The 14,831-nt window shown below is 40.3% G+C and overlaps 1 protein-coding gene across 6 annotated transcripts in view; it reads left to right on the top strand.

The window, feature by feature from the left end:
- Positions 1-14,831, top strand: part of DIP2A (DIP2 acetate--CoA ligase A) — a 100,930-nt gene that overhangs the window by 14,852 nt on the left and 71,247 nt on the right. For all 6 annotated transcript variants that reach the window (XM_085228004.1, XM_085228002.1, XM_085228005.1 and 3 more), the window contains one exon: positions 4,526-4,597. In XM_085228004.1, the coding sequence (XP_085084130.1) occupies positions 4,526-4,597 (72 nt within the window). The remainder of the gene's footprint in view (positions 1-4,525; positions 4,598-14,831) is intronic.

Here is a 14,831-nt window from a genome sequence, read left to right as displayed (position 1 = left end):
AGCTTCTAGAACTTAATGTTTCAGAGAGATAATTTGTGTTCAAAGACTTAAGTCATGATTTAAGTAGCTGTATATCTCTGTGCTACTACCTTTACATGCAGACTACTCTAGAGTAAGTTTAACAAGAGGGATTAAGTTCTTGCTGCAAATTGGGTATTAATTATAGTAACAATAGAAAGCATAACAAGATGGCAGAGAAGCAAGATCCTAGGCTACAATAAGCGTGGACCTCCTTAGACATGGTAGCAGTAGGCACTGAAAGAAGAGAAAGAAACTGCTTATCTTCAGAAGCCCTGTAAGGTCCTCAGGTATGCAGGGATCTCCTGATGAGATATCCTCACCTTCACTGCCAACTCGTAAATGAGGTCTGGGAAGGGCTGGATCCTGGCTCCAGCTGAGCTACCCTGGGTTGACCCTACCTTCCCACCAGGCGCTCCATGACTGGTTTGGGCTGTGGCTTAGCATTTCCACTACAATTGTGCATTATGCATTTACAGTAAACTTCTCAGTGCTTAAGATCTTACAGGTTAGTCAGAATCACCACGTGGAAGGATCAGATGTCAGTTATTTACATTTTTGGTGGACTTCTCTGATATGAGAGATTGTATTAAAGATTTTCCACACCACTGAGCTCATCCTATGCAAACTAATTTAAAGCATCAGTCTGCAGCCTTTTCTTCAGAAAATACTGGTTCAGGAGAAAGGTGTTAGAATATGTTGCAGATTTTTAGAAGATGTATTGTTATAAAGCTTCATCTGATTTTTCTGTCTAAACTTTTCAGTCCTTTTCAAAGAAAATGTGAATATAAGCTTAGCTAGTGCTGTAACTGAAATGGTGTGAGTTTTGGAGTGATGGTGTGTTGCATATAGGAGAAAAACTTGTGACTTTTCACTGGCAACTATGTATCAGAACACACTTCAAATTACTTGATGTGTTAGAAATGATTCTTTGTAGCAGTGATTGCAATATTTGAATTTTATGGGTGAGCAAACAATTGGAAAAAGATTTACTTGCAGCTCAACAAACAAAAAATTCCACTACCGTGAGTCTCTCTGGAATCATTTTTTTTTTAATACAAAGTTCACTAGTGATGGAAATATGGTTTATTATACAATTTTAGGAGAAGAATAGAAGGTTAGCAAGGAAACTGGAAAAATAGAGTTGCTAAAAATGTGAAGCTTACTTAGTAGACTACTTGTTTGCAGATGGCTGTGAGAAGTCTTGATTGTTTATCAATATGTTGTTGATTATTAATTAAGCTACTAGGAAAAAAAACATCCAATGGTAAACTTATATTTTGTCCAGGTTTCAGGAATCACAGATGGCTACTGCAGAAGGTGTTGCCCTTGGTGAACAAACAGCTTTACCATAATCCAACTGTCATCGTCTCTCCTTTCATATGTTAATATCCGTCAGCAAGGGCTTTCTGAAATCTGCTGATCTACTGTAAATGTGTCTTGCAGAAAAGACAAGAAATGTTTCTACCCTAGGAGGGTGGATTTATTTTTTCAGTTTCTGCTTACTACAGTTGTCAGAGCTGTTTGAGAGAATCTTGTTTTCAAGATTTTGTAATAGGGATTTTTGTTGAGATAGTTTGGTCAAAATTGTTACAGATTTGCTACATCGATTGATAGGTATTACTTGCCTGCATCCAGGTCAAGCTTTCAAATAGTAAGTTTGTATAAGAAACTTTCTCCTTGTTGATGCTGGGAACAATTTCTGGTCCTCTGTCTCTGAGGCTGTATCAGGAATGCCTAAGCATGCGATGTATGTACATAATATGGCATAGAAGCTGATGATCTCTGCTGTTTTGGTGCTCAGATAGCAAAGCTCTGAAACTACAAGTATTAGCACAGAAGATGAATCACCCATTTGTGGTTCTGTTGTCAGCAGCCTTTGTATCAACTTTGGCTTCCCAACTGTGATACTGTGTTACCAGCTTTCTCCATGGTTGATTCTCGTCATAGTTCTTAGAAATACCTTGATTTTTTTCTTGCTTTTACAGTGGACAAAAATCACAGATGTCAGAATAATTATTTCTTTTTTGTGTTTGTTTTACTGTGAAATAAGTTAAAATCATGCAGCAATGTGACATTCCCTTTATAATTCTCCAAGTGATGTAAAATAAAACACTAAGTTGCTTCATTTCACAAATATTTGCTAAGCATGTCTAAAAGGTAGAATATGGGTCCTCTGAAGCGGGTTTTTCACCCCCACCAGTACACCAGTACAGTCAGTCAGTCCCCACAGCTGTCATCTTTGTTTGGATTCATTTTCTATCATATTTTCAAGTATGTTAGGTTTTCCAAGCAGAGAACTAAGACCTCAACCCATCCAAACTGGTATCTAGCTTTGCACAGTTCTCAGCTGCTTTGCTGAGGTAGAGAAACCTCAGATTGCTTTTGTGTCATTTGATAACTAGGGAGAAAGTGTGGCTAAATGGCAGCAGCTGTGGCCCTGGTGTACCAGATGTGGCTCAGGGTCTGTTTCTGGAAGGGATGTGGGATTACAAAGAAACCAGAATGCTGGATTAAATCCCACTGTGGAGGTGGGGGTGGGAGAAATTGTCCAGGAGGATTCACCCAGAGATGAACAAAGAAATCCTTGGTATGCTTCTCTGACCTGCTGGTCAGGGCTGCAAAAGTCTGTGAGATGCTTTTGACTTTAAACTTCCTAATCTGATTCAAGGAAAGTGCTTAGATTCAACATCCTTTTTATCCAGTAACATCAAACAAGTTTTGGATTCTAAATTAAATGAGACTTAATTTTCAACGCTGTCTTTTGAGCTGCTGCTTCTACAACATGCCTCTTCAGCTGGATGATTCCTGGCAAGGTAGTTGATCTGCAGGAGTTTGATTTAAGGATTGAATCTTTATAGAGTGGTGAAAATTGCTGTCCTCACTGAAGTTACAGTATGGCAGATTTGTATCATGTGCAGCATTTTTCACTTAGAGAATTTGCTGAGCTTGCTGTAGTTGTCTGAATTACTGCTGTTTTAAAATGGACTGTTCTTCCTGCTTGTGTGGCTTGACCTTTTTTCCAACATGGAAAATGAGAATCTTTTTTTGTGTGTACTCTTTATTTAACTGTAGAAATGATTTATTTAAAGAGCATACAGTGGCATTTTAATCAGCTGTACCTGGTCACATCTGTGCATTTGAGGTTTTGTTTAGTTTGTGTGTCTTATTTTTATATAATTGCACAGTGAGACATAATATTAAATACACAGTTATGTTTCTACATGTTTCTTCTTTTAAAATCTTTTGTACTTAGCAAAAATGATAGCCAGAGCATTTCTGTTCCGCATACAAAGTTGGATATGAAACTGTAACGCAGGTTTCTGAGTGAAAGCCGATACATTTTGTTTGGTTGTAGTTTGAAATATCTGCAGAGACGAAAGTATTCTGGGATTTATCTTTTTCTTTTTTGGAGCAATAACTTCAGTCTGTCATTAACTGTTTTCTGCACAGTGTCAAATGATTTGTGTTCGCTTAACTGCTGGGACTGGTAGAATGGAGTGACTTTGTTTCTGCTCTCAGTGTGTGCCAGTGCAGGAGGAGGGTGGCTACTGAGGAAAAGTATGTGCCAGAGCACATACTGCTGGGAACAGTATTTAAAACCAAACAAACTTGTGCTTTAAAACACACTTGAGGAACGTTTGAAATACAGAGAAAGATTTTTTTTTTTTTTTGTATGATAACCAAAAAATGAAGGAATTCTCAATTCTGCATGCCTTTATGGAAGTGTGAATTCTGAGAGATGAAAGTGGTTTTAAGCTTGTTTTTGGTGTCTGTGCTGAAATCTAGAAATGAGTGAAGCTCATTAGCTTGAAAAGGAAAAGATCTTGTTAAGCTTGCTGCTGGGTTTACATGAAGGCTTTTTGTTCTGTCAGTGGAATTACAGGAGCACCAGATTCTGGTCTCAGAGGTTTGAGGTTTATGTAGAAATCTTCCTTTTGTTCTAGGCCATACAGTATCGTGTTCTAACTGTGCAACCCACAAAATGGTTAGCTGGCTCAATGCCACACTAAGTGAATCAAAACAGATGATAGTAGTGGTTTAATGTCTCCTAGAATTTGAAAGCAGAGTGGGAAGAAACCTAGGATTTCCAGAGGCCCTCCCCTAGGATGCCAGAGCCCACTTGTCCAGGCCTTAGTGAAGCAAGAGTTTCTGATGCAGCAGAAGCGCACAGAGTCAGATTAGTTATCTTTGGTGGTTTACATTACTCTGTAAATGTCCTGGGCTGTTTGCTGCATCATGGAAGATTCCTCCAGAATCAGGTTTAGCGCAGGTGCTGCAGATAAAACAACTCTGTTACACAGATGTAAGATTTTTGACACTTGTATTCATTTATGGGCAGATATCATTGAGTGGGTAGGTATATGGCTGTGAATTGTTTCTCTGACATGGGGATCTTGATTGCTAATCTGATTTATTCAAAGCTAATGAGTTAATTTACACCTATTAACGAAAATGAGAGTGGTGCTGTTCCACACAATATTAATTAATTTCTTTGTTTCTTTAGGAGATATCACTCAGAAGGGCTATGAAAAGAAAAGAGCAAAGCTGTTAGCACGGTACATACCGCTCATTCAAGGTAAGAGAGTTCCTCATGTTAAATCTTTGAAAACTGCTCTTTAGATAGAGTAGATGAGTCTGGTGATATTTGTTTGATTGGCATAGCACCTGACTGGTACGTGGCTATTTTTGTGGAACAAGAAAGAAATGTAAAATATTTTTTATTACTTTATATGCAGTGGTAACTTTTGGTTTTTAGGTTATTTACTTTAGTCTGAGAACTGCATTTAAGACATTAAGATAACTTTAGTAACGAGTAAAGTTATTCCTGAACGCAGGTTGGCCAGTTCCATTAGAAAAAATGAGTCACTTTTGTACCAGTTGTTGAACAACCTGATAGTTTTTCTTGCTCTTATGATCTTGAAGTGGTGATCCATGTGATTCTTCTTAACAACACAGACAAAAGTATCATTCCCTTTTTGTGCTTAAACAAAATGGAGTCCACTAACTGCTTAGGGATTTTATGTTCTCTAGTAGTCTTTATATAATTTTCCTAGTTTTGTTATGTTGTTGATTTCCTCAAGTTAGCAGGGGGCAGACTCTAGCCATTTAGTCTTTATTTTAAAAAACAAATAAATCCACAAAAGCCTCCAATCTTGCTGTGCTGTTTACTCCTGGAGGCTTTTTCATGCAATTTAAACTTTGAGGAAATCTGTACTGCATTAGGCATTGAAAAATCATGCTTTCTGTTTCTCCTGGTGTGTGTAAATGCTGTTTAGGATCTTTTTATGCCTCTTGAAGACTCTTGGATATTGCTGCTATGGAAGAGATTCTGTGGTCTGACTTAAAAGATGTTTTCTATGGAGTCTGTTAGACATTGGTCTCTCTTCAGAAGAGAAGATGGGATGAATACAAGAAACACTTTCTTTAGGTTGATGTGCTAATTCTAGTAGCAGTTTGTTTCTTTGCTGCAGGTCACAGTGCATTTCAGCTGAATGCTGGGTTGTGTTTTAGAGAAATCTTTATGGTGGATAGTTGGCACTGGACAGTTCTAATATGATCTGGAGTATCTTAAGAAAGTGCTCCTCACCTTTCTGTTGATAGTGATTTTTTTTTTTTCACTCTCAACCCTTAAATTTGTTTGCACAAATTATTCAAGCTCTGAGCTCTTGCATATGACTTAGGAAAGTGTAACACTTTCAGACATTTTTTGAAGTAACTTTTAAAGCTGGAATGCTAGGTAAACCACTATCGTTCCTCTTTTCTGCGTGGATATTCTGATCCCATGTCCTACAGTTATCCTTAGAGGCAGCGCTGGATCCTATGCATGGGTGTTGGAACAATTCAATTCAGATGTCTGCTCTAGAAGCCTGCTGTGATACCTGTATGATTTCTGAAGGTGTTTTGTGTTATCCTGTCTAGGTAACCTGCTTATTCAAGAACTCACTTAGCTTAAGCAGTATATGAGACTGCAGAATTAACTTGTTTAAATTGCTTTGGAGGAAAAAAAAAAAAAAAAAGGAGCAGAAAAAAATGTGCTAATGGCACTTTTTTAGGGTGGTTTTGATTGAATCATCTTTTTCAAACTGAAGGCATTCAGGAGTGCCTCACTGAGGTGACTTTATGTAATCCTGGAGGATAATTTTAAGAAAGCATGTCCCACGTAGATTGCATTAGAATCCAGCTGTCTCCTAGTTTTTCTATCATAGGGTATTAGGCTTTAGGGTTTTCCCCAACTAAAATTCAATAATGTAACCTAAATCTTAAAATGTAGGGCAGCATAAAGACTGTTGCTTCTCTCTTCCCTTAGATTTTCTGCTGCTTAATTTTTTTTCCTTGTTTAGATGAGTATTCCCTAGCCACCTTGTGGAGAGGTTTGAAATTAGCTGATCACATCTTGCCTGATACCATGGTTTCTAAGATATCTGATTACCTGATTTGTCTACTTCTGCCTTGCTTTGCATTAAGACACCAGAAATCTGGGTTTCATATGCTGAAAACAGAGTGGTTAAGCTTTGCTTCTCAGTGCAAAGAACAGTACTTAGGCAAAAAGTTGGCTTACAATCCTGTTTCCTGACATATGTTCTATTAACCCAGTTCTACCTCAGAATTTTGTTAATTGGCACAGCTGCAGAATGGCTCAGATAGTGTGTAGGACTATCAGTGGCTTTGAGCCTGGAGTAATTTTGTATCATTAACAATTTTATCACAGTGTTTTAGGGTTTTTTTTTAGTAATGTTCTTTAATCAGTGGTATTTGTAGTGGAATTGAAGTTTCCGATTATCCATTACGTTTTTGCCACCTGAAAGAAAGCAGTGTTTTAGATTTGCAGAGGTCTCAGTCTGTGATTTGACCACCCCAGGACCAATAATTCATGTCTTCCTCAATTTATTTGGTCATAATTTATTTTCCAATTACACGTGCTGTCTTCTTTTCTTTCTTGGTCTGTAAAGGAAATACTTTTGATGACCAGTTAATTTTATGATATTCTTTCTACACCTGTACTTACTTGAATTTCATAAAACTTCATGTTTACCATGCATTGCATCAGTACCTACTACTACTTGCTTTCTAACAAAGCTTTTGCTGATGGTACAATTCTGCTGATTTGTAAGGTTTTTAACAAAAGGTAGGTTGGATGGTGAGATTACTGAGGAAAAGTAAGAAACGGAACTCCTAGTGAGTGAGAGAAAAATAGAAAAAGGAGCAATTGGAAAGATGTTTGAGGTGTTTTGTTTACTCTAAGCTTATGAAATGTGTAATGATTAGAGATCTTGAGGTAGGACATCGTGTTGATGTATTTCTTTTAAAGAACGAAAAAGTGGTGGGTTGGTTTTGGAAACAGCAAAGAGTACTGGGAAGAGATGGTTTATACTGAGAGGAGGGAAGTGACTGCTCTGTGAAAAGCCGTAGGTTCTCCAAATTACTCTTTAATACAGGCAGGATTTTTTTTTGATTTTTGGATTAAGTGATACTTGTTAGAAATCGGAAAGAGATAATCACAGGGTTCAGGTTTACGGGCAGCTGAAGTTAGTTAAATTAATATAGACTTAAATAGAGACATGTCTTCATAAGGCCTGAGGTCTGTAAGTTTAATTTGTCATGTTATATCATTCATCAACTGACATGTTAAAAACTAGCTGTATGAAAACTCTTAACTCTTTCAATGCCAAATAAAATTGATTGGGTTAAGTATCTTATATAGTGTGTGGCTGAATATGTGGGGAACCAAATCATTATACAGTGTTAAGTAACTCTACCAAGAGTTTCATGGATAGAAGAACAGGGAAATGGCTGCAAAGCATGTTTTCAATTAGCTGTAGAATTAAATAGAATGTGTTAGTACTCCGGAGTTACATTTACAAAGGTTATGTTGTGTGTTCTAAGTTTAAGCCTACAGTTATGAAGAGTGAATAGTAATGTTAGATTTCACTTAGAAGGCATAAAGTTAGTTATGGAGAAATACTGATTATATTGTGTTATCTTTCACTGATCCAACCAAATATTTTATTTTTGTACGCAAGCGTTGAGTAATAATAAACCTTGACAGCAATCTGACTTAGTCAATCTCTGCCACCCCAAATTCAGATAAAACTGTGAGGAAGTGCTTAAATTATATCTGTAAGCGACTTGGCATGCTGCTGTGCAAAGCTTCAGAATGATGAATGGCACCAGATACCTTAAATTAATCCAAAAATTAATTGGATATGTGCAGGGGGCTAGAGAGTTAAGAGATCAAAAAAATACATCATAAAGTGAGCAGGGTTTTCAGTGTAACCTGGTCTCCTGGCATCCTGGAGTGTGCTGTGCTAATAGGGGACAGATTCTGTGCTTTCTTCTCCTATGTATTTTTCCATGTAGCCAACATTCGGTGACATTTTTCTGTTGTATTTTAAGTGACTTTTGGTTGTTAAAGTGTTCCTTTTTAGGATCACTTTACATTCCATTGTGTGGGTTGTATCTCAGAAGGAGAAACATGGGTTCATGAAGGAAAACTCTTCTAGTAATTTCATCTCCTGCTATGTTAAGGACACCTGCTCATGGGATGAAGGGAATTTGATGGATTCCTCACTGCATTCCTCACAGCATCCTTCCAGACAAATTGTCCATCTGTGAGTTGAACAGGTAAACTCTGCTCTGGAAGATTAACTGAATGGAACAGGCTTCCTCTCAAAGTGGTTGATGCCTCAGGTATGTCAGTGTTCAGACAGCATTTGGATAATGCCCTTGATGATATGCTTTGGTTATCCCAAAGTAACCATCAAGTCAGGTAGTTGAACTTGATGATTTTTGTAGGCCCCTTCCAACCAAACCATCTTATCCTAACAGCAGGGACTTCATTGTGAGTTATCCCAATGCTGTGCTTTCAACAGCAGGTAACTTCTACCTGTGAAGCTGTAATTACTACTAGAGTGTTAAAAACATATTTTCAGCATATGGAATATGAGTGATTTATGAGTGATTGCTGAATGTGAAATAGATAATATTACACTGTACTCATCTGTGCTATGTTGGTAACTGTAGATTTATTTTCAGTGGTTACCTTGCCGTTATACTTGAACTCTGCTGATGTTCCAGACACTTGCAATCATTTCAAAGCCAGTTTAACCTAAAGGGGAGATAAAACAGAGCCCTCAGAGGTTCTGACAGACCTGTCAGTCATTTGAAGGTAGTCTGTGTTCCCTTTCATTAAATATGAATTACTGTGGAACTATCTTTTGCTGCTGTGCTAACTTTTTATTTGCCAACCAGGCATGAAAGCCATTTTATTTTAATTTTTTTTTTTTTTTTTTAAATCTTGGCTAATATTACTGTTCCAAGAACTCACTGTCCCTCTGATCTTGTTATGCTGTCCCCTTGCCTTTCTCCTTCTGTTCTCAAGGTAGAAGCTTTTTAGCTGCGACCTTGAATAAAACATCTTCTCCAAGTTTCTGATGAGGAAGTAACTTTCAGGTAAACAATCTGCTAGATTCATACTTAAAGGCAAATTCAGTAATATCATAAAATCATAGAATGGCTTAGGTTGAAAGGGAGCTCAAGTTCCAACCCCTGTGTTGCATGCATGGCCACCAACCTCCATATCTAGTACCAGCCCAGGCTGCTCAGGGCCCCATCCAACCTGGCCTTGAACACCTCCAGGATCAGGGCATCCACAGTCTCTCTGGGCAGCTGTTGCAGCACCTCACCACTTTCTCAGTAACAAACTTCCCCCTAACATCTAATCTGAATCTTCCCTCCTTTAGTATAAAGCCATTCTGCCTGGTCCTATCACTACCTACCTGTGTATAAAGTTGATTTCCCTCATGTTTCTTAACTCCCTTGAAATACTGGAAGGCCACAATGAGGTTTGCTCACAGCCTTCGCTTCTCCAGGCTGAACAAACCCAGCTCCCTCAGTCAGTCTTCACAGGAGAGGTGCTCCAGCCCTCTGATCATCTTTGTAGCTCTCTTCTGGACCCTCTCCAGACCTGGGCACAGTTCTCCAGCTGTGGCCTCACAAGGGCAGAGTAGAGAGGGACAATCACCTCCCTGTCCCTGCTGATCACCCCTCCTCTGATGGAGCCCAGGATACCATTTACGTTCCAATCTGCAAGAGCACACTGCTGGTTCATGTTTAGTTTTTCATCCATCGGAACCCCCAGGTCCTTCTCTGCAGGGCTGCTCTCAAGGACTGTTCCTTCCAGTCTGTATAGATGCTTGGGATTCCTCCGGCTCAAGTGCAAAACCTTGCACTGTGCTGTGTAGAACCCTCATTAGGTTCATCTAGGCCCACCTTTCAAGTCTGTTGAGGTCCCTCTGAATGGTATCCCCTCCTTCTACCTTGTTAACTGCACCACTCAGCTTGGTGTCATCAGCAAACTTGCTGACAGTGTATTCAATTCCGTCATCGATGTCATTGATAAAGATATTAAAGGGCACTGGTCCCAAGACAGAGTCCTGGGGGACGCTGCTTGTTACCAGCCTCCACCTGGACATAGAGCCATTGATGACCACCCTCTGTCTGCGGCCTTTGGGTGGTCCACCCATCAAACCCACATCCCTCCAATTTGGAGATAAGGATGTGGTGGGGGACCGTATCAAAGGCCTTGCTCAAGTCCAGCTAAATGACAACGGTTGCTTTCCAATATCCACCAATGCTGCCACCTCATCATAGAAGGCAACCAAATTGATTAAACATGACCTTTCCCTGCTCATTGGACTGTAGTTCCCTGGGTCCTCCTTGCTCCCTTTCCTATAGGGAGTGACATGACCTTTTTTCCAGTCACCTGGGACCTCACCTGATAGCCACGACTTTTCAAATATGATGGAGAGTGGCTTGGCAATCACCTCAGCCAGTTCTTCAGAACCCTGGGATGCATGCCATCCAGCCCCACAGACTTGTACACGTTCAGTCTCATCAGGCAGTCTCAGACTTGCTCTGCCCTTACAGTGTGAGAGGATTTACTCCCCGGTTCCCCACCTAGAAGTTTAGGGATGCAGGATTCAGGATGTGAAAAATATTAGAATCCTGGTTGCCAGTGAAGACAAAGGCACTCAGTACCTCAGCTTTCTCCACACCTGCTGAAGCCTGCTTTCCCCTTATGTTTACCAAAGGAGGAACACTCACTTTGGCCTGTCTCTTCTGGCCCACATGCCTGTAGAAAGTCTTCCTATTGTTTTTAACATCCCTCACCAAGTTCATTTCTGCCTGTGCTGTGACTTTCCTGATCCACATCTGCAAGTCTGGACAGCATCCCTGTATTCTTCCCAAGTAACACAGCCTTGTTTCCAAAGCCTGTATGTACTTTTCTTTGCTCTCAGTTTGCTCAACTGGTCCCTGCTAAGCCATGCTGTTTTCCTGCCTCCTCTGCCTGCTTTCTTATTCAGAGGAGCGGAGAGCTCTTTTGTTCTAAGAAAGGCATCGTTTCAGAGCAGCCAGCTTTCCTCAGCATCTTTGTCTCTAAGGACAGCATCCCAGGAGATCTCTGCCAACAAATAAAGTTTGTTCTTGCAAAGTTCAGGGTCCTGACCACTCTCTTTGCCAGGCCCATATTCCTCAAGATCACAAACTCAACCAGGGCGTGGTCACTGCAGCTCAGGCTGCCTCCAACCTTAGCACCTTTAATGATCTCCTCCACAGTGGTGAGCAGCAGGTCCAGCTGCTCTTCACCTCTGGTTGATCTGTCCAATACCTGATTCAGAAAGTTATCATCAATGGATTCCAGGAGCCTCCTGGATCTCATTTTGTCCCATTCATACCTAGTTTAAAGACCTTTCAATGAGTCCCACCAGTTCCTAGATTAGGATCCTTTTACACCCTTGGAGACACATGGGTTCCATCTGCAGGCATCATGACTGGTGCCAAGTAAATTGCCCCATAGTCAAAAAAACACAAAATTCTTGTGCTTGCACCAACCTCTAAGCCACTTATTTATGAGGTGTTTTTTTTTTTTTTTTTTTATCCTCTCTGTATCCTTCCCACCACTGAAGGGATAGAAGAAAAAACCACCTGCATGCCCGCTCCATCAACTACCTGCCCCAGTCCACTGAAATCTTTTTGGTTCTCTGAATTATCTTCCATTGCATATTTTTGTGGACTACTTGTGAAATGAACTCTTGTCTTTCTTGTTTCATAGATATAGAATCACAAAATGGTTTGGGTTGGAAGGGACCTTTAGGATCATCTAGTTCTCTCGCAATAGGCAGGGACACCTCCCTCTAGACCAGGTTGCTCACAGCCCCATCCAGCCTGACCTTGAATGCTTCCAGGGAGAGGGCATTCACAACCTCACTGGGCAACCTGTTCCAGTGTCTCACCACCCTCACAGTAAATAATTTGTTCCTAATATCTAGTTTAAGTCTACCCGCATCCAGTTTCAAACCATTTCCCCTCATCCTGTCACTACCTGCCCTTATAAGAAGTCCTTCCCCAGCTTTTCCATAGGTCCCCTTCAGGTACTGAAAGGCTGCTATAAACGTCTCCTTTGGAGTCTTCTCTTCTCCAAGCTGAAGAGCCCCAGGTCTCTCAGCCTATCCCCAGGAATATTTCCCTTTCTGAAGGAAACTCTTTTCCAATGGAGCAACCATTGTCTCTTCTGGTCCATCGCTTTCATACATTGCTGGGCCTAGGATCTTCTGGAGCTCTTCTTTCAATGGCGAAAAAGACAGAACACTTCTCTGGCTGATAGATGACCCATTTTGCTACTGTGTGTGCTTGGGCCACCCCTGTCTTAGGAAAGTGGGTCAGATTTTTCACCCACTCCTGAATTTGTGAGGTTATTTTAACTATAACATCACCTGTTTGGGTTATTGGCTTTACTGCTTGTAATGTGGAGTAGGTGGCTAATCACTTATAACTTTTTCAATCATACTGTACTTCTCTTCTGCTCCATGCCAGACCTGAGACCAGAACTCAGCTGTGATTCATACAGTATTCTGGCAGTGCCATAGGCCCCAACTGAACCCATCCCGAGTTACGTGGACATCTAGTTCAGCTAGAAGGATGGGATCGAATACACCCAACACTTGGGCTGGTTTAATAGTTAGCTTTGCTTGCTGGAAGGCCTCTTGTTCCATTCTTCTCCCAGTCCCCCAGCATTTACTTTTGTTGAACTGCGTGTTGTTGATGATTGTCTGATGCTCCCATGTATCTAGACCCTCCCCTACCCGCAAGGCCTGTCATCCCTACAAAGTGAACAGCACCTTCCTCCTGTCATTAGCGAGCTTCCAAGGATGGATTCAATTCCCATATTTAGAGATAAGGTAATTCTGTCAGTGATGCTGATTCTTCACCCATCTTAGAATCATAGAATCATAGACTCACAAGGTTGGAAAGGACCTACAAGATCATCTAGTCCAGTCGTCCTCCCATTAGCATTGCTATCACAAGCTACTAAACCATATCTTGTAGCTCCTCATCCAGACACCTCTTGAACACTGCCAGGGATGGTGACTGGCTTGAGGCTTAACTTCAGCAATGTAGCTAAGGAGCCTTTCAAGATAGAATTTGATTTAGTGTGTGATTTTTGAGAGACATGAATGCTCAAATGGCAGGATGCTACATATGAGCCTCTTTGCTTTTTGGGTGCATACGAGTGCTCTCAACTCTTAAACTTAAGATGAACCTAGGTTGTATTGGTTTATCACTAGATTCCTCAAATCCTCCTGTACCTGTACAATGAGAGATGACAGCAGCAGAAGGCATTTGGTTACAGTTAGTTCTGCGTGCTCAGTTTGTGCTTAATAGCAGGACTGGTGTTTGGGCTGGCAGTACTTGAATTCAAGGAATACATAGCTCTGTACTTCATAATACTCTGGTTTCCTGGCTCTAAAGATTGTTTTGAAACTGCTTCTGATATTGTGATGATGTGCATCCCTTTCAACAATAAGTATTATTCAGAGTTCAATTGCAGGCTTTCAGTAATACTTCTTCGAGTATTCAAAGTCATCAATTTCTTTTTTCCTGCTAGCATACAAAGAAATTCCATGTTAAGAAAGTGAAATGTCATAGCTTAGAAATTGTTACAGGCATTTGACAGAAGTTCATCCTTTGGTAAAGTAAAAACAGCACATACATCACTATATGCTTTTTTGGGATTTTTTTTTAATTACCAGGTTCCTCGTATTCAGGAGTTTGTAGCTAAAGAACAAATTTGAGTCCTAAAAGATGGCAAACAATTAACTCACCATTTTTCCAATAGCAGCTATAACAAATGCTGCACATTGACAACATCAAAGATGTTTCACCATTATGTGGCTTTAGGTCTGAAGTCAGAAAGAACATTGTGGAAGCAGTCCTACTCTCTAAAATGACAAGGGCCTTACACCTGGAAAATGGTAGTTGCTAGGAGTCAAGCACAAAGCTCAGAGAAGACAAATCTCAGATGTACACTGAACTCTTCAAGAGTGACTTCCACTTTTTTAAAATTCAATGGCTCAGTACTATCTTAGAGCTTTTGGCACATAGAATTATACAATGGCTTGGGTTGGAAGGGACCCCAAGGATCATCTTAATAGACTCATTTGGTTTGATCTAGGTACAATGTGCTTAAATGGAATATGTGATTAGGTTGGTTAGCTGTATAAGCTATTTATAGCTTGACTGCTAATAATTTGGTTGCCTAGGGAGGTTGTGGGTGCCCCATCCCTGGAGGCATTCAAGGCCAGGCTGCTCTGGGCAGCCTGGTCTGGTGGTTGGCGACCCTGCACGTAGCAGGGAGATTGTGGTCCTTTTCAACCCAGGCCATTCTATGATTCTGTGATTCTAATATTTTCTGAAAATACCAAGAGATTGCTATTCATCTGCCTTTCTAATTAACTGATTTTAGCATCACA

This window comes from Meleagris gallopavo, chromosome 7 (assembly GCF_905368555.1).
Source record: "Meleagris gallopavo chromosome 7, MGAL_WU_HG_1.1, whole genome shotgun sequence".
In the NCBI taxonomy this organism is placed as follows: Eukaryota; Metazoa; Chordata; class Aves; order Galliformes; family Phasianidae; genus Meleagris; species Meleagris gallopavo.
The sequence above is the reverse complement of the archived record's forward strand: the minus strand, read 5'-3'. Positions and strand labels throughout refer to the sequence as shown.